A 23264-nucleotide genomic window follows, 5' to 3' on the forward strand; every position below is an offset into this window, starting at 1 on the left:
TTAGAAACCACCATAGATAACTTGCAATTTGTTTATTAGAACTGATGGGATGGGAGACACAGCTGGGGCACTGGAGATGCATTCCAAAACAAAAAGTGTCTAAGCTTAGTGTCCAAGCTTAGGGATGAATCTGCTGTCCAGAAGACCACCCCTAGGCAATGCAGCTGGGTCCTAGTATCAGACCAGATCACCTGGTTACCCTACTCCTCCCCCTTACTCAAGGAATAGGGCTAAGAAATCTTTATAACTTGAATCTGTCAAAATCCCTTACCCACTCCATCCCCCAAAGAACACAACAGACAAGTTTGAAGTGCATCAATCAACTTTTAATGTCCAAGAGAGGAATGGAGGCAGAGCAAGGGGGATGAGGAAGGGGGGCAGCCACCCCTGCTCCAAGAGAATAAAGACAAAAGAGATGAACACGAACCAGACACTTTCAATTGGCCTTACAAGTCAAGGGGAAGTCAAGGGGGTAGGGGAGAGGGAGACAACACAAACTCAAACATTTAAAAAAAAAAATCTAATATCCAAGCAATTTATCACAGACAGCACATCCTTCACTGCCCAGTTTATAATACAAAGAACATCCTATCACTGCCCCACCCCACCCACCCCACCAATGCAGGTTTCCTCTAGCATTGTAAAAAAAGGTGGAAAGCACAGAAGACTTGGGGGAAGGATAGCCCATTCTGCCAGGACTTAAGCTTGAAAAAAGGAGCTTCATTCATCCCTAATTCCCTGACATCTACCTCACCCCCACGACAGTATTTTGGACAAGACACAGGAAAATCAGCAGTTCAAGGCATTAGCCTTCCCACTCACCTCAATTTCACTCTCGTTAAGCCTCTACAATCCCTTAAATTGAAGCCCTCTCTCCCCTCCCATTAGGGTTCCCCTGCTTCCTTCATGTCTTTCTGTCCCCTTCATCTATGCTGCAAGTTGAGTTCCCATAGGAGCTCCCCCAAAATCACTTAACAAATCCACCAAAGCCACCAGCTCTGCTCCCCCAGCCCGGAAACACCGTCATGCACTCTACTAGAGGCTTCAGTGTTGCAACAAGTCACACCTTCTCTAGCCTACAACTGAGAACCAGCTCCAAAGATGACAGAGGCCAAGACTTCTCTAGTCATACAACTGTTCCTGGGCATCCTTTTGTCAAGTCTCCGCCAGAGACCAACAGCCTCTCCTGCACTAGGTAGTTGAAGAGCTAAAGTGATACTGTGCCCAGATCACTCAGCTGCCCCACAATCATCTTTACCTGTGCCCCACTACACAGACACACATACACACACATTCTGTCTCTCTCAAAGACTCCTCAAATATAGAAAGGAGGAAGGTTCAGACCCAAAGTCATTGGAAATTCCCTGGCCATCAGCTAACAGGGAGGCTAACCTAAGGGACTCTTCCAAGTGGAGAAAGAGTTCATGAGTTGAACGTGGCCAGGTTGGGGATATGGAATGAGAGAAAATGGAATAATCTTGCCCCTAGCATCCTCCCAATCTGAGCACCAGCAGGAAAAAAAATAGCCTAATGCACCAAATCCACAAAGACACACACACACATACACACCTCTTAGACACTCCCTTAAGCACTAATGAAGACAGCAAGACAAGTCTCTGCCCCCCACCCCCACCCCACAACAAATAGTTTCCAGTGTCTCTCTAGAGGATTCTCACCCCCTGCCCAACTCATAATCCAAAAACATTTGGATTCACATTATGGGGAAAGAAATCTGCCCTTTACTTGAGCCCTCCCCCCCCCATCCCAACCCAAATACATTACCCCATCCCCCTAGCTTTCCTCAAGCCTTCCAAAGAAGGCATCCATCACTGGGAAGAATTAAGTTGAGCACTCCAAAATCCTGGGGGGGGGGGTTTGCTTCTCCTTTTAAGCTTTTTTTAGGGGGATGGGTGAATTTTTTGAGAGATATTTCCTAGTGCAATACAACCAAAGGGGGAGGGGGTATATCTTTTTTTTTTTTTTAAATTAAACAACAGAAAGCAGCCTTCTTCCCCAGGCAACTAAACAGAAGTAGGTTTTTTTGTTTTTGTTTTTTTTTTACTGCAACATATACACATGAAGTCGAGTATACAATCCATGCAGTAGCACAGCCATTGAAGAGGAAATCCTGGTGCCAGCCTTCAGTGCATATAACAGTCCCAGCTCCGCCTGCCACCACCGCTGCCCGCCTCCACCACCGCAGCCACCGCCACCACTGCGCCACCTAGCCGGACTTGAAGAGGAGGATTGCAACTTGACCCAAGTAAAAATAGATGAAGTGCTTTGTCTCATGTGTGACGTAGCTGCCAAAATTTCGGCCCACAATACAATGCCACGTGGGGTTATATTTCTTGTCGAATTCCTAAGAGAAAATAAGAGTTGGGGTGACAGTTAGGGAGGGAGGGTCTAGGAGGTGAGATCAGGAAAATCTCTCATCAGTAGCTGGGCCCCAGGGGAGGGTTAGTTGGTACCTTTCCTGACTCCCTATTCACAACCACCTTCCACACCCCACCCCCACATAATGACTTCAGTTCTCTAAGCTGTGGGAGCTCAGGTTCTAAGGCTAACTAGGTTCTTCCTCCGCCCATTAATAATGAATCACACCAGAGGCTAATTATTCCAGCCCTTCTGGCCTTAGCTACTTTAGAGGTAAGAACTGGTCATCTTTCTTTCTCTACCCCACCCCCTCCAAACTTTTGTTCCCTTCAGCTAATCTGTATTTGGGGAATCTGGGAGGTCAAATAATCTCCCCAAATCACTAAAGCACAACAGGGACTACTTGGGCCTTTACTGCCTTTCAGATCACTAATTTATCATGACTTCAAGTGACGAACATGGTCTGAAATTTGGAGAGTTGGAAGAGAGGAAAGTATTCCACAAATACCTGGAGACTTGGCTCTCTCTAGGTTGTTTGGTTAAAATCAATCCCCTACAAATCAACTTAAATTCAGTAGAATATAATTATTATATCCTAAGAATATGTAAGTTCCCTGAGGGTAGTCATGGTTTTGTTTTTGTCCTTGTATCCCTAGTACCTAACTCAACATGGTGAGTATATTAATTCCTTTGAAATTATTCCTCTTTCAGGTCCAGAATCAGGAATAGGAGCCTAGGAAGTCATAGAAATTTAATAATAAAATTCGAATTCATCCTTTCCATGGGTTGAGAGTAAAGAGATGTCAGAAAGGTGGACAATCTTCTATCTCTTCACCTCAGCAGTTGTTTCAATTCTATAACTGTCCTACAGAAGCAGCTTTAGAACCCCATGGGAATGAGGTATGTGTGTGTAAGGTATATGAGGTCTTTACACTAAAACTAGGAATTCTCAAGTGACCAGTTGAGGTAGATTTCCCCACAGCCTATAGTTCCTATAGTTCAATCAACTACATTTAAGAGGCAGTGGTATAAAAGAGGTATATAATTAGGTGGTACAGTGGATAGTGCTGTATGTGAAGGGAGTTCAAATCCAGCCTCAGACAATTTACTAGTGATGTGACCCTAAAAGCAAGTCAACTTAACCTCACTCAACCTGTTTCCAAGTCTGTAAACAGCACCTATTTGTCAGGGTTCTCTTGAGAATCAAATAAGATAACATTTGTGAAGAGCTTTGTGAACAGTTATGTACATAGTAGGTATTCTCACTGTATCATATAAAGAACACTAGACTGAGGACTTCTAGAAACCTGGATTCTGGTCCCAAGCTCTGGTAGCTCTGTGAGAAAATTAATTCTCCTCCACGTCTCAGTTTCCTTGACCATGAAATTTAGAGGCTGGGTAGATGAGTACCATGTCCAAGCTGGAAGGAACTTTAGGGATCATCTGGTTCAACCTTCTCATTTTACAAGAGGAAGAAACTGAGCTTTAGAGGCCAAACACCATGCCCAAAGTCACACTGCAAGTTTGTGGCTGAGCCATGAGATCAGAGTCCAAGTCTCCCCACCCCCAAGCCTGCAGTCTTTCTAGCAGATCTAGAATTGGTCTATACTCTTCCTTCCAGTTCTAAAATACTGTAATTCTATGAGGTCACCCATTTCCAGATCACACTGGGCCATTTCCTAACTGAGAAGTGATATTCTGATCAGAACCTCCACAAATCATTTCCCCCCATGGGCTTCTGTCACAATTTTAGAGGTTTTCACTTTAGACTATTCAGTAATTGACCACAAGATGACAACATTTACTGCCTGTCAGTCAAGAACTTAATGATCTCCAAAACATACACTTGTGAAGTCACTTTAAAGAAACCCTATGATTTGTATTCCAAAAACAAAACAAAAAGTGGTAATGAATAATATAACTTTCTCTGACTCTGGAGAGCAAGAGGTAACTGAGTGTGGGAGAAGACCAAAGGACTCAGCATGAGAAGGGAATTCTAGCTTTGTCACCTACTACCTAATAATCCTTTTCTTTTGTAAAAGCAGAAAATCCCTCCTTTGTCTATCTACAAGTAAATTCTCATGCAGAAGTAAGAGAGGAGAATAGGCTTTTGAAGTCAGGAACAGTTCGGTCTGGGATATATACTGGCTGGGTGACCCTGGGCCAAGTTATGTTGGTAGTTACCAATCTACATTGATGGAATGATGTTTTGTTTTTCAATCATGTCTGACTCTACATGACCCCATTTGAGATTTTCTTGGCAGAGATAGTGGAGTGTTTGCCATTTCTTCTCCAGCTCATTTTACAGATGAGGAAACAGAGACAAACAGGGTTAAATGACTTGTCCAGGGTCACACAACTAGGAAGTGTCAGAGGCTGGATTTGAACTCAGGGAGATGAGTCTTTTGGACTCCAGACCCCGCGTCCTATCCACTTTGTCCCCTAAGCTGCCCCACCATTTGTATTAGTAGATGGATTTCCTTATACCAATGAAAACACAGGTTTGGGGGCCCCCATCCCCTCCCTAAATCCTATATATGATTCTCTAAGCAGGCAGGCTCTATACATGAATTAATGTGGCTGAGTTGTCTAGTACTCTTCTCCTCAAGTTGCTGGGCCAGCTCCCCCATCCCTCAGCTTGTCTCCTCATGCTGTACCTTCTTGATATAGGCAGCAATGTCTTTCTCTATGTTGTACTTCTCCATAGCCTGTGTTGCACAGTCAACCGCATCCTGCTGCATGTCCTCAGACATGTCTGCGTTCTTGATCACTGCTTTCCGGTCAGACATGGTGGCACTATAGCAAAAAAACAAATGTGGCGAATCAATCTGGTTCTTCATTCCACATCTCTGGGGTTTGAGGGCCCACCAGGTGAAGAAAACTCATGCTACACATTCTGGGGACAGGAGAAAATGGTAGCCCTGCACTGATGAGGGGTTATAAAGTTCTCCCAAACTCAGTAGTTGATTAGAGACTCTGACCAATTCAAAGGAGGAAAGGAATGAGAAAGGCAATCAATTTTATAAGTCTGGTTATCAGCAAATTCAAAACAAATGGAAGTCTGAGTATGAGAGAAGAACAAAGAATGAAGAAGCAGAAATGGTTCTAGTCCTAGCTGTCATTGCCAAAGTGATCATGGACAACTGACCTCATCACCTCTCTGGGACTCAGTTTCCTCATCTGTAAAATGAATGGGTTGGACCAGACTCTAATGTCTTCTTCCAATGCTAAATTATGATTCCTATCAAGAGATCTGGAGAACTCAGACTCAGGACCATGTGCCTGCCTCCTACTCAGACCTCCTTGCACTTTGAATTCTTCTTTGACCCTTCTCCACCCTCCCCAGCAAAGGATGTGTCTCACTCCAGATTTCCCATGACTTTGGGCAAGGTGGTATCTTTTGCATCTCAGTTTCTACATCCACCAAGGGTAGTATGACAATCCTCCTCTCCTCCCCTAGAAGGCATACTAAAAACACTTTGTTTCAATAAAAACCTAAGTGGAGAAAACAGTGGTAGACGTGTGGATAATCTGTGATACCTCCAATATGGATGGTACCCTTTATAGGTAATATACCATTAATATGTAGATATAGATATATAGATATATACCATCAATAGGAAAAACTATTACTTTAATGTTACTTGCTTCCCATCGCGGTCAAAAAACAAAACACAACAAACACCTCTGGTAGCATCCTAGAGCAGTCACAGACCCAGAGTTTACCCCAGACTCAGACATAAGAGAAACCACCAGAGGGCATTCAGGCTTGTTTGCAGTACAAGGAGAGGGAAGGATATTCAGGTGAATTCCAACCCTAGTCCCCCAGAATTATTATACCTACCACCACCCCATGGAGATCCCACTTCTAGAGCTTCCCCTCCTTGGCCTGACATCTAACCTGCTGGGTACGGGTAGTTTCTCAGCCTATCCTAATTCTACCCTGGGCATGCAGGTGAGACCTAGACAGTGTGAACTATTAGTCTCCTCAAAATCAGAAGGCAGAAAGTCACTACCTCTGGGCCTATCTTCTGCCTACCCCCTTCCCACAACTTGACTCAGAGAATGCCAGGATTTGCCTATAGTAAATAATCCTTCACTTGGTATTGTAAAAAAAGGATACAATTGCTAAAACTTAAACTGTAGTGAATGATACCAAATCATCTGAAGTACAGCACTTCTACCTTAAGTGAGGTGACTCAGGCAAATAGGCATTAAAAGGGTAGGCCCCTACCCCCAAGAAGTTAGCAGTGCCTGGAAGGCACAATCTAGTTGTAAGAAAGGGCCAGGGGACAAGGTTTCCATTCTGAAGCTGGTTGTCTCAGAAACAACACACAACATTCTTTTCTTACTCCCATAACATACCCTGCCAGGCCTGCCTCCTTCATCCCATCCCCATCATGACCTTGGGCATATCACTGGGACTCCCTTTATCTCATTTGAACCTTCCCATTTCCCAGATCAGCTGGATACATAAAATACTGTTTAACCATAACTATTCTAAAGAAAGGTAAATTCCTATTATCCTCATCATCCCTGATTCATAAGATGAAAGGTAGTCAGTCAGATAAGGAAAGCACTTGGGAATAAGATTTGGATTTAAAGCTCACTGGTATTGCCTCTTAGTCTTTCTGCTGCTCATCTTAAATTTATTTATTCAGAGTTACTCTAAGGAGTGACTATTTACAAAGCCCAAAAGGAGAGGGTGAAGGGAAAGGGTTGGGAGTGGTCCCGGAAACACAAGTGCATATTTAGCAGTTTTATCTAACAATTTCACCTGCTCCCCAGCCTCATCCCCAAAGTCCAAAGGAACAACTTTGTTAAGTAATTAAAACCCAGCCTACTCTCCAGAAAAGAGCCAGCCAGTTATATAATGTCAGTCTTGTGACTACAATGCTACAATTATTCCCCCTTCCCGTACTAGTGCCCCCCTACACCCAAGCCAGTTCAGTCCAACGTGCTCAGGAAAGGAGAGAAAAACCCTCAAAGGCTTAGCTCTTCCCATGGGAGAGACCCTGTCCTCAAAATGGAAAAAGGAGTAGAGGACTCAAGAGTAAAGTAGGAAGAGTTGAGTCATTAGATACTTCTTTAGAGAACAGAACAGGGTCAATGGCTGCAGGCCAATTCCTCTTAACCCTCACCCTCCATTTTGCATCAGGTAAAGATGGAATTTGAAGATATTTGTCATAGATTCCCAGATCCCTCAATAACATCTACTTCTCCCTTCCTAGCCTCCAGGAGCCTCCCCCCACCCCACCCCACCCCTTTGCTGGCTGAGGATACTGTCCCTTTTTCCTACTCTCTTTCTTCCCCAGGGGTTTGATCTCCAAAAAGGGATCACAGAAGGGCAAGTGAGGTTCAGAAGTAAAAAAAGAAAAATCTTCCTTTCTTTCCAGACTGTCTGCCTGCCTCGGTCCCTCGTCCTTCCCCCTTATACACAAACCCTGCCAGGTCTGCAGGGCCTGGTCCACTGAGCCTCTCACCCCACCCCCATCGGCCTGGAGCTGTGCCGGGAGTGACTGGGCGTCCTCTCCGCAGGAAGGACACCCCGGAGGGGGGCAGCATCGGGAGCCGCGTCACGCCCGGTGCCCTCTCCAGCCCATCCCCCTCCTCCCTCCTTCCCAGGGCCCCCAAACATCAGAAAACGAGAATCCTACGGGGGTAGGCGGGGAAACACCTCTGCAGTCTGGTGCCCCCGCGGGACATGTCTAAAGTGGGATCCAAACCCTGAGAAATCAGTCTCCCCCCCCCCATCCCCACCCTCCCCCCACCCCCCCGGCCAGAGGCTGGGACTGACTCCCAGTGGTCCAAGGCTAAGAGTCTAAAGTGGGTCCAAATCCAGGGAGGTCGAAATCCTAACACAGCTCCCACCAGAAGAGGCTGGGGCTGCCTTGGGGCAATCCAAGGCTAAGGTCGGAGGGGAGGTATACCCGAAGACATCGGAACCCCACCCTCAATTTCTCACCAGGCAGACCCTGAAGCAGTCCAAGGCTAAAAGGCTAGTCTAAAGGGGGTCCAAACCCAAGAAGGTAGCGCCCCCCCCCCCCGAGCGCGCCTCCACCTCTGGGCAGAGGTTGGGGCAGCCTCGATGCAGGCCAAGGCTAAGGAAGGAGGAGCGCAGAGTTGCAAGCTAAACTGAGCTGATGCTATCCCTCCAGGGGGGAAGGAGAGCGATATGGGGCAGGAGTCCAAACTTGCTCCAGGTCTTGTGAGAGGCAATCAGGGCCTCGGATTCCTCCTACCAGCCCCAGCCCCTTTCCATCCTCCCCCCAACCCCCTCCTTTGCTGGATAATAAAGGTGGGGCTAGGAGGCATTGTGGGAAGCAGCAGCAGGAGCCGCAGAGGGCAAAGCAGTTAAGCAGCGTCCAAACTGGCCCAAGGAGCCATCTACAGACCCTGGAGGTGGAGGTGGGGGAGGTGAAGGAGGAGCGCGCAGAGAAGACTAAGGCCAGACTAGCCCAAGGCCCAGTCACTTACCCTGAGGCCACCACGGTCCTTCTTCCCCTCCCACCCCCTCCCACCTCCACCCGGCGCCCCAGGGAGCCAGCTTCAAGTCCCCACCCACCAGGCCGCTAGTTTGGATAGGTTCCCTCCCCCAGGTCTCCCTCGGGAGCCCCCTCCCCCAAGCACGCACTCCGCCAAGCACACACTTCCCCCCTCCCACCCCGCTCCCGGGCACAACCCCTGCCCCAGCCGCTCACCTTCACGGTGACAAGTCCTCGAACGCAGCTCCCTCGAGGGAGCAAAAATCAAAGGTGGTTGGCAAGGGAGACGATGCGGGGGAGGGGGTGGGGGCAGGGGAAGGGGGACGGGGGCGGTGTCCCCTTTGCTGCTCCTGCAGCTGCAGCCACCGCAGGTCGCTCAGCTCCAGTGCCCCGCGGCCCCGGCCCCGGCCCCGTGCGCGCAGTCCTTACTTCCTAGCTTGCTCCTTTCTCTCCCTCCCGCGCCCTCTCCCGCTCCCTCTTTCTCTCCCGGTGGGCAGGTTGCTCCCACGCGAGCACAACCTCCCTCAGCTCTACTCTGCTCTGCCGCTGAGCCCCGGCTGGCGCGCGGCCCCCCCTCTGAAATAGAGCCCCGCCCCTGCCCCCCGCCCCTCCCCACGCGCCGTCGCCGGGCCTCCCCATTGGCTGCGCCAGCCCGGCCCCGCACTGCGGGCTTCTCCCCGCGCCGCTCTCGCCCCACATCTTGTTTCCTCCCACAATGCCCCTGGGCAGAAGGAGGGATTGGGATGGGGAGGGCTGGTTTAAGGAGGGGCTGGGGGTGGGGAGGGAGAAACACCTTGTAGGGGGGAAGGTGGAAAGTGAAGACAGTCTTTGACCATTTAGAAAGAAAGGTAGAAAACCTATGGAGGGGATGGATGGAGGTGACAGAGTTGTTAAGAAATAAACCCTAGCCCAGCCCAAGAGAGAAAGGGATTGGAGACCCCAACTAAAGGGAGGAAAAAAACAAGGAGACACCACACCTGTGGAAAAGGAGAGAAGAGAGTACAGCCCCTTAGAGAGGGATAGGGGCACAATCAAGTCTCCTTTCCCCCTCCATCGGAAGGCCCTACTGATGTCCTTCCCCCTCCCCCCAGCCTTTTTCCTTTGAGCCTAAAGCAAGGGCAGGGGACTTGGTAACCCTGTAGTCTCCTAAACTACACAATGTCTGCTGGTCATCCAGGAGAAACATTTCTGCTCACAGCTAATATTTGTCTGGGCAGAGCTGCAGGGTGGACGTACAATGCAAAAATGCTAAATCTAAGTTTGGTTTCAGGGATCCCAAGCTCTTCCCAGACCATTTTATTCTTTCAGCAGCCGAAGCCTCTCCCCAGAAGCAAAGTAAGCTGTTTTGGGCCAATGAATCAAACACACCAGAAAGAAAATGGTCAAAGCTTTTGGCTGTGAAGTTAGCTGAGGATGTTGAGTGGGAGAGGGATGACAAGGCTGAATAGTGTGGCCGCCTAGAGCTGAAGCAACTCTGGTGGCAAAGATAGGGTGTGTACCCAGGGTGCTCAAAGAGAAGAGCTAGAAATGTCTTTTTTCTGTTCTTAGATCTGTTTCATCCAGTGGGTATGCCCCTAGAGTGATGGGTAGGGGAGGTTCCTTTCCAAGCATGAGATCATGTCCATTCCTGTCTGCCAGCTAACTTCCAGACTGGGAGAATGAAATTTAACCCCAATTATATGTCTTTAAAAATACATCATATGTAGGTATAGATAGATAGATAGATAGATAGATAGATAGATAGATAGATAGATAGATAGATAGATAGATAGATCATTTACATTTTGTTTCCCTCCTTAGATTGTGAGTTCCTTGAGGGCAAGGCCTGTTTTTGCCTTACTTTGTATCCCAGCACTTAATATAATGCCTGGCACATAGTAGGGGCTTAATAAATGCTTCTTGTTGACTTGCTCATTACAGAACATGGGTTTTTGTTTGGAGATCTCCGTGGGGTGCCTCCACATGGAATGTCCTCTGGAACCAAAAGAAAAAAAAAGAATGAAAACAAGAAGTAATTGACTGGGACTCATTACAGGAGCTCCCTTTCCCGTCTCCACAAAGCTGAACTAAGAGACTAACTCTCTGACTTGATCTCTCTTGGACCTTGAGCAGACCAGAGGACAGCTAAATGAATTTGAATTCTAGTGGGGGGAGGGGAATCCATACCACCAGGACCACTTTCCTCCTGCCAGGAGCAGTTGATAGTGTCTTGAGGCAGAAGAACATGGCAGAGGTAGACAGGTGCTTGAAACAAGGCTTGAAAGGAGAAATCCTAAGAATGGATTTCCCCAGCTCAACAAACAGAAGCAATCAGGGCACTTATGGATTTCCTGTAGAAGGATATAGCTAAAACAGTCAAATTCATGTCTAATCAGACTAAGAGGTTAAATGTTCATGAACCCCAAACTCCTATGTGGAAGAAGGGGGATCTGAATTCTCTGGGGCAGCATAATTCCAGAGTCAAGACATCTAACTAGAGAAGAGAGATTTCCTGGGAAGAATTTTGTGCATGATAGAATTCTGATACTGGACTAGAGCAGGTTCCTAACTTTTTGGGTGTCATGCCTTTGGCATAGTCTAGTGAAACCTACAGACCCCTTCTCACAGTTGTATTTTTATTTTTTAAATGTTTTGTGTCAATAGTATTCACTTTAACCCCAATTGCCCTGCCCTCCCCCCTCCAAAAAAAACAAACAAAAAAACCCAATTACATATAAGATAGTTTTCAACATTCATTTTTTGTAAGATTTTGATCTCTGAATTTTTCTCTCCCCTCCCCAAGACAATGAGCAATCTGATATAGGAGAATGTTTTTAAATACATAAACTAAAATACATGGGATTATAAAGGAAACCAATTACATTGAAATATAGTTATGTTAAAAAAAAGCTCATGGATTCCAGGTTAAGAACCTCTATTCTAGAAAGAAAAAGGGGATTTCCTGAGGCAGCAAGCTACTTGGAGAAAGAAGAGGAGCATTTGTGTAGGTCCTACACAACATCCTACTTGAAGGGTAAAGCCTGTAAGTCACTTGGACAATGTATTACAATGGTAAGAATGTTACTTGCAGCAGAGCTCAAAATGTGATAAACCACAGGAAGGTAGGTACCTCAAATCTAGGAGAAACTATGTAGGACTCTGTGGGAAGGAGGAATGCACCAGAATGTCAAAGGGTTGCCCAGATAGCAACCCCCAATTCAGCTCCTTTCTATGGTAAACTCATATGCTATTTGAATGCACCCATTAGAATGTGAGTTGGGGCGGCCAGGTAGCACAGTGAGTAAGAACACTGGCCCCAGAGTCAGAAAGACCTGGGATTGAATCCTGTCTCAGATACTTAGTACCACACCCAGAAATAACTGGCCGTGTAACCTTGAGCAAGTTACTTAACCCCAATTGCTTTAAAAAAAAAAAAAAGAATGTGAGTTCCTTGAGAGAGGAGACTATCTTGCTTTTCTATTTGAATCCCCAGCACTTAGCACACAGTACTCTGCAAACAGCAAGCATTTAATAAATGCTTTTTCATTCATTCAGTATCTTATTATAGGCCTCTGTGTCTTAAATCTTCTGTATTTTCTGTGGGCTATTCTCTAACCTCAAAGCATGTGTTCAGGGGGAAGGGGGAAAGTGGCAAGGATGTTTGATCAATCAGTCTGACAGCGGGAAAATACATAAGTAGAATCCCACCCTTGATGCAATAGCCAGTCTTCAAAACAACCACACTTACTCTTATCTCCCTACACTCCCCTCACTATGCCCTCTTCCTCTATTATGCAAGCCCCCACTTCTGAACTACTGCATCAGGGGCTCCCAGGCATCCACAGCAGCAGCTGCACAGGTACCACCACCAGTAATTCTGCCTACCTCCACCCCACCTCTCCCACTTCATGGCTGTGAAAAGTGCCCCCTTGAGAGTAGGCTCTGAGTTGGGTGCAATTACTGATGACTAAGAGTCCTACCTCTTCCTTTATAATATTTGGTGGGACACAATGAGTTACACTGGATAAGCAGGAATGGCTGGGTTGTGATCTGCATCAAAGATAATTATATTCTCTTTCAAAAACAAACCACCTCTTTTCCAAACTTCCTTATTATCATAGAAGTCATCACCATTCTTCCAGTCACCCAGTTACCCAGATGTCTATATCATAGACTGCTAAGTGGCATAGTGGATAGAATGTTGGACTTGGGAGTTGGGAGGACCTGACTTCAAATGTGACCTTAGACATTTACTAGCTGTATGACCCTCAGGAAGTCACTTTACCTCTCTCAGCTTTAGTTTCCTTGTCTGTAAAATGGGAATAATAACATCACCTACTTCATTAGGTTAAGATGATCAAATGAGATGAGAAAACACATTAAGTGCCTTAGAAATTTTAAAGGGGGGGGGGCAGCCTAGGTGGCACAGTCAATAGAGCACTGGCTCTAGAGTCAAGAGGACCTAAGTTCAAATCCAGCTTCAGACACTTAACACTTACTAGCCATGTGACCTTGGGCAAGTCAACCCCAATTGCCCTACCTTCCCCCCTCCAAAAAAGCAAAAAAAAAAAATTTTTGAGAGCTATTATAAATAAATGTTTGCAATCATTATCATAATTATGTCTGACTAGTTGAGAAATCTTACTGTTCTACCTCCACATCTTTCATATCAATTCCTTTTATTCTACTCATAAGTTCAGGCCCTCATCATCTCCTATCTGGGCTATTGTGCTTAATTATTTCCATTTCAGGTCTTTCTCCTCTTTATTTGAACTCTTTCTCCTCTCCAATTCATCCTCCATATGTTGCCACAGTGATTTTCCCAAGACTTAGGTCTAACCATGTCACTCCCCTACCACATAGATTCCATTAACTCCTGTTAACTCTAGGGTCAAATTTTATTTCATCTCTATTTCATCTTTTTCTATTTCTTTGTGTGTTTTAATGTACATAATTATTAATATAGTAATGATGCATAAGTGTTATAAAGAAGTCAACTAAAACATTAGAATCACATCCTCAAAAAATGTTGTACCAATAGGGGTATATGATCAAAAAAGATTAGAGACAATTGTTCTAACCATACACATTGCTACTTTGAGTGTCTAAGTGGGAGCTAGGAACCCCTTTTAGCTGCATATGAGAAAACCTAGACATGAGTTATATACTCTGCATATTTGTTGTTATTGTTCTGTCATTTTTAGTGTCTGACTCTTCATAACCCCATTTGAAGTTTTCTTGGCAAGATTACTGGAGTGGTTTGCCATCGCCTTTTCCAGCTCATTTTACAGATGAGGAACTGAGATAAACAGGGTTAAAGTGACTTGCCCAAGGTCACATAGTTAGTGTCTGAGGCCAGATTTGAACTCTTCTTCCTGATTTCAGGCCTGATACTCTATCCACTGTGCCACCTAGCATAGTGTGTTCTTTTTTTCTCTTGAAGCAATTCCCAAAAGTCACCAAGTCAAAAAAAGAAAATAACTTTCATTGGATCAAGCCCCCAAGATCTGCTCTAGTTTATATAAACCCAGAGTCCTTAAGAAGCTCTGGGTTATAAGTTACAGCAGTTATTAGTCAGCTGATTCTTTGAGAAAAGCAAAAGAGGGGGAGTAAGCAAGGATGAAGGGAAGGACAGCAGCTGGGCAAGAAGGGTACAGAAAACTTGATTGAAAAGGGCCTTGATGTACCTCCTATAATACCATCTCTCTATTGCCATCCCTCCAGAACCTCCATCAAAAAAGCAAACATGATACAGTGTTAACTGTTAGCCTGGCTCTGAAAAATAAAAACAAATCAACAAACACTATTGTGTATAAAGTGCTATGTTGTCCAAGGTAAAGTCACTTCTTTTCTAGTGGAAGACCCCAGGATGCATGATACCACACTATCCCCGGCCTCAATCCAAGAGCCTATAATGAAAACACACACACACACACACACACACACACACACACACACACACACACAGAGCCTAGTAACCTAGAGCTCTCTTCCCCACTCCACTCTTATCAAATTCTATATTAGTCTTAATCATACATTGAAATGTAAATGCTTTTTTCTGGGGACTGTAGTACTGGGGCTACCAGAGAACCATTCCCAGAAACTCCTAGAGATGGAGAAGCAAGTATCTGGTGTTCCTGAAGGCCACCAGTATAATAGACAGAGGATTTGGCAGTCAGAATACCTAGGCTGGACCCTGAACTCTTTTATTATCTTATTATTATCTTTATATATCTTCCTTTTATTACCTTTCTTTTCTCCTCCCTTTCTCTTCCTCTTCTTTCTTCCCACAATGGTAAAGATCTAATGTCCCTCTCTAACACTAACCCTTGAAAACAAGCATAGGAAAAAAACTGTATAAGTTCTGCTTGACTATGTGTGAAAATATTATTGCAGTCATTTATATGACATACTTCTTATTTGTTCTGGCTAGGGAAGCTAGGTGGTGCAGTGGATGGAGTGCCAGGCCTGAAGTCAGGAGGAGTCATTTTCCTGAGTGCAAATCTGGCCTAGTTGTGTGGCCCTGGGCAAGTCACTTAACTATGCCTCAATTTGTCATCTGTAAAATGAGCTGGAGAAGGAAATGGCAAACCACTCCAGTATCTTTGCCAAAAAAAAAAAAAAAAACCAAAAACCCAAACTGGGTCAGGAAGAGTCAGATATAACTGAAAGATACTCAACAGCAAAAACTATGTATTACAAAAGTAATCATACATCTTGTTAATAAGAACCCAGTATTACTTATTTGTAAATTTATATTTTATTATAATTATGGTTAGTTTGCTGCTGCTCATATGGTATCATTGTCATCTATGCATAACTAGGGGAAAAAATTAGAGAAATCTTTGAGATAATCTTTGGCCAGAAAGAAGAAGAAAGTGAAGACTGGGAAGAATTCTGTCCTCCCCTTCATGGCCCTTCCCCCAGCTCTGAGCTGTCCCAGAGATATGTCCAGATTCCAGATGCCTCTGATAGCAGCCAACAAAATGTGTCATTTAACATAACCCTTCCCACCCAGAGAAGGATATCTACTTTTGGATAAATCATTGCCAGTCTTGAAAAAAGCCCAATCCTGATTTCTCAGTGATTTCTCCTCACCCTCCATGCTGTACTGCCATTCCACTCACCTGACTAGAGGTATCCCTATCTCTCTAGCCTTTACTGAAATTGCTTGCTCATCCAGAAAACTTTGCTGTGCTATAAGCCATATCATTAATTCTATTTGCTCTTGCCTGGTTTCCAGGGCACTAATGGCAAGTGAAGGGAATGAAGAGAATGGTGGAATGTATAGTTATTCTCTCCATATCAAGGAGATTAAGGACATGGCACCCCCACAATCTGGAAAAACTGAATAAAAATTTTTGGCCTTTTCTTTGTACCAGAGAAGAAATCTGAATTTTTTTTCTTTTATGGGGTGTTTACAGTGCCTTATTGTAAAATTTAGGTTAAGTATTTGGTTGTAGATCATATGTAAGTCAATGTTAAGTAAAAATACCATGTGAAAAAGAACTTTTTCTATGTTGTCTGCTGGTCATTGCATATCATCTGCAGCTTCCAAAAAACTACCCCAAAATTCCTGTTTAATTTCTTATGCTAACCCATGACATAGCAAAACTACAATGGGGAGAGTCACAATGTGGGAGGGATAACTATATATTCATCACAGGGGAAATCCATTTTCCTTTCTAAAGATCCTAGCTACTAGATGGCACCATGAATAGAATGCTGGTCTTGGAATCCAGAAAAACTGAATCCAAATCCCAATTCAGACACATTATCTCTATGAGGCTGGACAATTCACTTGACCACTCTGTGACTCAGTTTCCTTGTCTGTAAAATGAAGAGGAATCTGACTGGATGTCAAGCAAGATTCTTACAGCTCAAAATCTACAATCCTATGGTCCCTGACCAAGTTACCTTCAATACATGATACAGTGAAAAGAATACTAAATTTGGAACTGGAGAACTTAGATTCAAAACCTGACTCTGAAACTGACTACCAATGTGACCTGGGCAAGGCACTTAATTTCTCTGGGCTTCATTTTCTCTATTTACAATGAGGCAGCAGGACTAAATGGCTCCTAAAGTCCCTTTTAGGTTTTAAAAACCTATGATCTGTGACCTTTTCCACAATTTTTGATATAGTTTTGGGAAATGACAAAATATGTGAAAGCCTAGGGGAAAAAATGATGAGTCAGGAAACAGGGCATCTGGATAACCAAATCTAAAGTCACAAGACCTAGATTTGAATCATTGCTTTGCAACCAACTAGCAATAGAACTTTCTGTAGGCCTCAGTTTCTTACATGTACAATGAAGAAATTTGACTAAATCACTAGGGTCTCTTTCAGTTCTAAGTCCTATGATCAAGATTAGATAGTAGCAAGGAAGATAGTACAGCTCTCCACTCAGGGTAGCTCATCCTTTCTCCAGGGTGCAGAGAGGGTGATAGCATGAATATTTGTGGCTTGCTGTGATGATGTAAAATAGGGGTAGCATCATATAGTAATCTTAGAGCTAGAAGGAATGATAGAGGTCCTCTAGATCAACCCTTACCTGAAGACTGAACTCTCCAGACCTTCCCACCAACAGTTCTGTCTTAGAAGTCGGTCATCTTGGGTCAGGCAAGAATGAATCTTGAGGCCTTGCCCCATGAGTTGGCTTTGCTCTGTCTAGTGGCCACAGATTGTATCCCTATGACCTTGGCTAGACATCTGCCTTATATTTCAGTGGTGTCATATTGACAAATAAACAGATCCCTGTGGACTGCATATTGACTTAGAAAACCACAAATTAACATTATCTGTACTGTGCTGTATTTTTACTTATTTTGTTAAATATTACCAAATTACATTTTAATCTGGTTCTACCTGAACTCAGAGTTTGCCTACTGCCCATATGCAGTGAGTTTGATACTTCTGTTCTAGATCTTTTTTTTTGGAGGGCAATTGGGGTTAAGTGACTTGCCCAAGGTCACATGGCTAGTTTTTTAATGTTAAATGCCTGAGGCCACATTTGAACTCAGGTCCTCCTGATTCCAGAACTGGTGCTCTATTCACTGTGCCACCTAGCCACCCCTCTGTTGAGGATCTTGTTGTTGATCTCTTAAGGAGATCAACTAAGTGAAAGAATTGGGGTAGGGGGGAAGATATGAGACACACAGATTAAAAGGCATGATGGGTTTGGTTTTGCTTTGTTTTATAAGAATCTCTTGTATGACAAACATAGGATACATCCTAATTCATAGCAAATGAAAAAATTAGAGCAGTGGAGTATGAAAATTGTGGCTCTACCATAAGGAAAATAAAAGATTAACAAATATCAGTAACACATTTCTTTCCCTCAGGATCATGGATTTAGAAACAGAATGGACTTTGGAGATCATCTAGTCCAATTCCCTCATTTTATAGTTGTAAAAAGTGAGGTTCAGAAAAATTAAATGACTTTCCTAAGAGTTGAGGTCAGGGAACCATAAAATGTTGAGGTTTAAGGTTTAGGGGTGCATAAGACCCCAAAATACCAACACGCGGAGTCCTGACAAATGAATTCCACTCAAGTCTTCTCTCAACCAAAGAAAAGCAAAGTTTATTAAAGGTTAGCCTTAATGGGTAGACTCTTACGGAGCCTCAGTATCTGTGATGCTTATATTGCACAAGCAGGTCAGAATAATCTAACACAGAGTGAGTCTGCACTAAAAGATGGAGCTTATTTACAGTAAGATTGTGGGAGAGTTCTAGGGGTGGTCTAGAGGAGGAGTTTGGGGAGGGTCTTCAGGAAGAGTCAAATGAGGTCAGACTTCAGTAATGAGAGATTAAGGGTGGGAAATAGCTGGAGGCTACCTGGGGATGACAGATACTGGAGGGTTAGGCTAGTTTAAGGATGTATAGATATTTTAGGAGGATCAAGGGTGAGAAGTAGCTGGACAATGGAGGGCTATGCTAGTAATAGAGATTTGGGCCTAGGGATAAAGAAAGGCTTTATGGCCTCAGGCAAATTTCTCATCAAGTGGGAATATTCAAGGAGAGTTCAAGGGGGCCCAGAGCCAGTACCCCATCACAAAGGTTAACTGGTAAGGGAGACAGAATGGTGTAGAAGGCAACTCACTGGATTTAGAGTCAGAAAGCCTGGGTTTGTATCTCAGCTCCATCATTTATTCAGTGTGCCTTGGAGGATCATCTCCTTGTACCTCAGTCTCTTTATCTGTAAAAGTAGTTGTGGGGTTGGGAATGGACTTAATGTCCTCTAAGGTCTTTTGCAGATCTTATTCTTTTAGCTCATGATCCTATTAGGGATAGTATTCAAACCTAGGTCTGCTGACTCCAAATCCAGGACACTTTCCACCATACCACCCATTACCTCCACAAAACACCAAGATGGTGACCACCTACCTCAGAACCAGAGAAGTAAACAGTGTCTCAAATAGATGCAGTGACTGCAGGCTGGTTTGCTCTGGTGTAGAGGGAATTTTCAATGGGCCATTCTCTGAGAGTTGTCTTTCCTAGGCTTCCCTCTCAGGTGCACAGACAGGTCAGGAAGGAGCACCAGATGATGTCTTTTCAGAATAAGAAGCAATGATCTCACTATGAAAGAATAGCCAAGCCCAGTAAGTGAAGCAGGACTTAACACAGAGACGGGGCAGAAAGAATCCTTTGGGAGTTGAGGTGCTGCTCTCACCTGTGCATAGGACAGTCAGAGCAAGCTCCCAGCACTCAGCCATCTGTCTCCTTGCCTCCTTGTCCTACCACACCTTGCTCCCACAGCGCCAGGAACAGCTCAGATCTATTTGCCTTGGGGTTCTCTGGGTGAATGGACTAAGAGGTAAATGCAAAGTTATTGTAAAATTAGCATAGCAATTGTGCAAAGCAGACACACAGCAATCTGGAAAGTCTTTGCATGACTTCTTCAGTTTTTGGTCATTCTCCAGAACTGTTTTTTGGGGATCCATTCCCAGGAGTTCAGGCCTTTGAGCAAAATTTTGTGTAATCCAGGCCACTCCTCTGTCTTCCTTCCATCATAGTTAATTACCCCCAACAAAGGACAAAAGAGCTGGTCCTTCTCCAGACACTCCAGATTTATGCCCCATTGTCCTAAGGGGAAGAAATCCATTGAAATACCCTGAAAGACATAAGGACTTTGATCAATACAATGATCAACCCTGATTCCAGAGAACTCCAAATAAAGAGTGTTACCTATCTCCTGACAGAAAGGTGAGGGGCTAAATATGCAGAATGAGACATATTTTTGGATATGGACAATGTAGGGATTTGCTTTGCTTGACTATGACTTTGCAAACAGGATTTTCTTTTTTATTTTTTCCAGGTGAGGGAGGGAGGAGGTGAGGAGAGAAAACAAATTCTTGCTAATTTTAAAAATGTAACTCAAGTTTAAAGTGACTATTCTGAAGACAAAAAAAAAATCTATAACTTCGCAGAAAAGGATCAGAATTGGAAGAGGAAAAGGGTGTATCGGAGGTGACAACTGTTTGTTTAGTCAATGTTTATACAACACCAAGGTTTGATATAAAAACTGCTAATAAAGTGTCATCCTCTCTGTGGAGACTTCCTGTCACACAGACCAAGAAGGGGATAAGGGAAATATAAGGAGCAGAATTAGAATTATATCTAGGAGAGAGCCAAGGCCAGAGAAAAGGTACTTGTATGGACTCAGGGAGAAGACTCTATTAGAATTCCAGAAATCACGTTTTACTACCTGCTAGACTACTCTGGGACCTTGGGTCATTCACCTAATGTGAACTTCACTTTCTGTATCTGTAAATGAAGATAATAAGTCTAGCTCAGGAAGCTGTTGTGAGGATAAAATCAGTTTTGAAAGAAACATAATTTTACATGATCGTGTTGAGGTACAGCTTTAGGGATGCTCAAGACCCTAAAATACCAACACACCAGGTCCCGCTGAATGAATTCGACTCAAGTCTTCTCTCAGCCAAAGAAAAGCAAAGTTAATTAAAGGTTCACCATAAGGGGTAGACTGTTAAGGAGCCTTGGTTATCTGTGAGGCTTGCATTGGACAAGAGGGCCAGAATCATCTGCCACAGAGTGAGTCTGCGTTAGATAGTTCTCAGACCCTCTCACGGAGGCAAGATGGGGTCTTATATACAGAAAGATTGTGGGAGGAATCTAGGGGTGGTCTAGAGGAGGAGTTTGGGGGAGGATCTTCAGGAGGAGTCAAATGATGTCAGACTCCAGTAAAGAGAGATTAAGGGTGGGGAAATTGCAGGAGGAGGCTACCTGGAGATGACAGACAAATGAGGGCTAGGCTCATTTAAGGGTAATAGATTTGGGTATAGATATTTTGGGAGGATCAAGGGTGGGAACTAGCTGGACAATGGAAGGCTGGCTAATAAAAGTAAGAGATTTGGGATGATCTATAATGAAAAGCTTTTGGCCTCAGGCAAATGCATCATCAAATGGGAAGATTCAAGGGGGTTCTCAGAGCCTGTACCTCATCAATTGTACATATATAACCTATATCAAATTGCTTACAATCTTAGGGAGGGGAGAGAAAAGGGAGGAAGAAAATTTGGAACTCAAAATTTTATAAAAAATTAATGTTTAGGGGCAGCCAGGTAGCTGGGATTGAATCCAGGCTCAGACACTTAGCACACCCCCAGAAACACCTGGCCATGTAACCTTGAGCAAGTTACTTAACCCCAATTGCTTAAAAAAAAAAAAAAAACAACGTTTAGAATTGTCTTTACATGTAAATGGAAAAAATATACATTTTTAAAAAGAAACATCTCAATGTAGGGGATCTTTTCAAATTATTACTGTATTGAACAGAAGGCAAAATGAAAAAAGAAGCTGAGGGTGGTATTAAGTTAGTTTAGAAGTGGAAAAGTAGCAAAAATCCAAAGCATCCTGCCTTCCCCCTTCAATTTGAGCTCACCATCAGTGTCAGTATAACTCTTTGGGTAAATCTCATGGCACAATAGATTGATGTATTATCTGGTTTAACCTCTTTTAAAAAAATTTTTGTACAGTATTTTTTAAAAATTCTGAACTTTACAAATATCAATTAAAAAGAGTATTTCCATATACACAGTAGAGCAGAAAGAGGAGGTTGTACATGGAACAGTGAATATCCACTACATACAGCTTGCTTTTCTTTTCAAGTATAAAATAAATTCTACCTGTTACTTTCAAAGCTGTCCTACTTGTCTGTTTTTGCCTCTGGCCTTTCTTCTCTTCCCTTCTGTGCATTTCAAAAGTATGTGTAAATGACCCTCTTTTATTTCCTTTTCTTCCTCTTTTTTTGGGTTAGCCTACCTCTAGCTACCTCTTTCCTCCCAACCTTCCTAACCTGAATTGAGAAAAAGGAAAAACAAAACATTCAAAACAAAACTTGGTGGTAAAACAAAACAAATCCCACCATGGGTTGTGTCTGAAAATTATGTCTTATTTTGCAATTTATCTGTTAGATAGTGGGTCCCAACCTCAATCATTGGTTTTCTGTAATAGTGGTTGGTCATTGAATTGAGTTCTTAAGTCTTTCAAAGTTATTTGTCTTTACAATATTGTTGTTAGTGTATAAATTGTTCTCCTGGTTCTGCTTACCTCACTCTACATCAATTCATATCTTTCATCATTTATTATGGAACAATAATATTACATTACATTCACATACCATAATTTTCTAGTTCTCTAATTTATGAAATCTCCTCATTTTAAAGATGACTTGCCTAACGCCACAAAGGTAAGAAGAAAAGATGAGGTTTGAACCCAGGTCCCTCTGATTCTAAATCATTCCATTCATACTTTAAACTTTGTACTCAATTAACAAACAGTTTAACTGGCTATTATGTGTGAGACTATGGAAAAAGAAGAGTCAGCAGTGGAGCTCTGAGCAGAAAGAAGTAAAGAAGTATATTTTCACATGACCTCCCCTCAAAACTCCTTCAAACACACACACACACACCCCTTAAAAGTGAAGGCTGACATCTACCCAACACCTTTACCTCTAAAATTAATCCCTCTAGGGTGAGGCAAACAAGGCTGAATCTTGGGGCTCTGGTGAATTAGCTTTGTTCTGTTCTATAGCCAAAAATGGTGCCCCTATGGCACTGGTCAGCTATCTAACAAGTGTATCATTAATCACAAGTATGATAAAATGTAGATAGTTCAAGGTCAACCCACTAATGCCCAAGGCTGAAAGTAGAACTTAGAGAGTAGAACTCACATCCTGGTTAGGAGTGAACATATGGAGAATGGTAATTTCAAGACTTTGAAAGAGTTTAAAGGGCCTGATAGACTTCATCTGAATGACTCAAAGCCAACAAAGTCTTGATTTCCACAATGTCCTATCCTGTTTCTGGGATCATGTGTTTCTAAACAGAGAAACCAGGGGCATCTAGGTGGCACAGTAAGTAGATAACCTGTATTGAACAGAAGGCAAAATGAAAAAAGAA

At 43.6% G+C, this 23264-nt stretch overlaps 1 protein-coding gene across 2 annotated transcripts; it reads right to left on the reverse strand.

Annotated features, from left to right (window-relative positions):
- Nucleotides 1-304: 304 nt before the first annotated feature.
- Nucleotides 305-9437, reverse strand: DYNLL2 (dynein light chain LC8-type 2). 2 transcript variants are annotated; one of them, XM_069067426.1, is made up of 3 exons: nt 9078-9437; nt 5034-5172; nt 305-2362 (listed from the first exon to the last, which is right to left on the reverse strand). In XM_069067426.1, exons 2-3 carry the CDS (start codon nt 5163-5165, stop codon nt 2225-2227), a joined length of 270 nt encoding a protein of 89 aa, XP_068923527.1. In that variant the 5' UTR covers nt 5166-5172; nt 9078-9437; the 3' UTR covers nt 305-2224. The 2 variants fall into 2 exon arrangements, with proteins under 2 accessions (XP_068923527.1, XP_068923528.1); XM_069067427.1 differs by lacking the exon at nt 9078-9437 and adding an exon at nt 8854-8928.
- Between the last annotated feature and the right edge of the window lie 13827 nt (nt 9438-23264).

The sequence above is a fragment of the Petaurus breviceps genome, unplaced genomic scaffold (assembly GCF_028583685.1).
Source record: "Petaurus breviceps papuanus isolate PSGF00001 unplaced genomic scaffold, PetGlider_PUasm1.0 90750, whole genome shotgun sequence".
Classification (NCBI taxonomy): domain Eukaryota; kingdom Metazoa; phylum Chordata; class Mammalia; order Diprotodontia; family Petauridae; genus Petaurus; species Petaurus breviceps.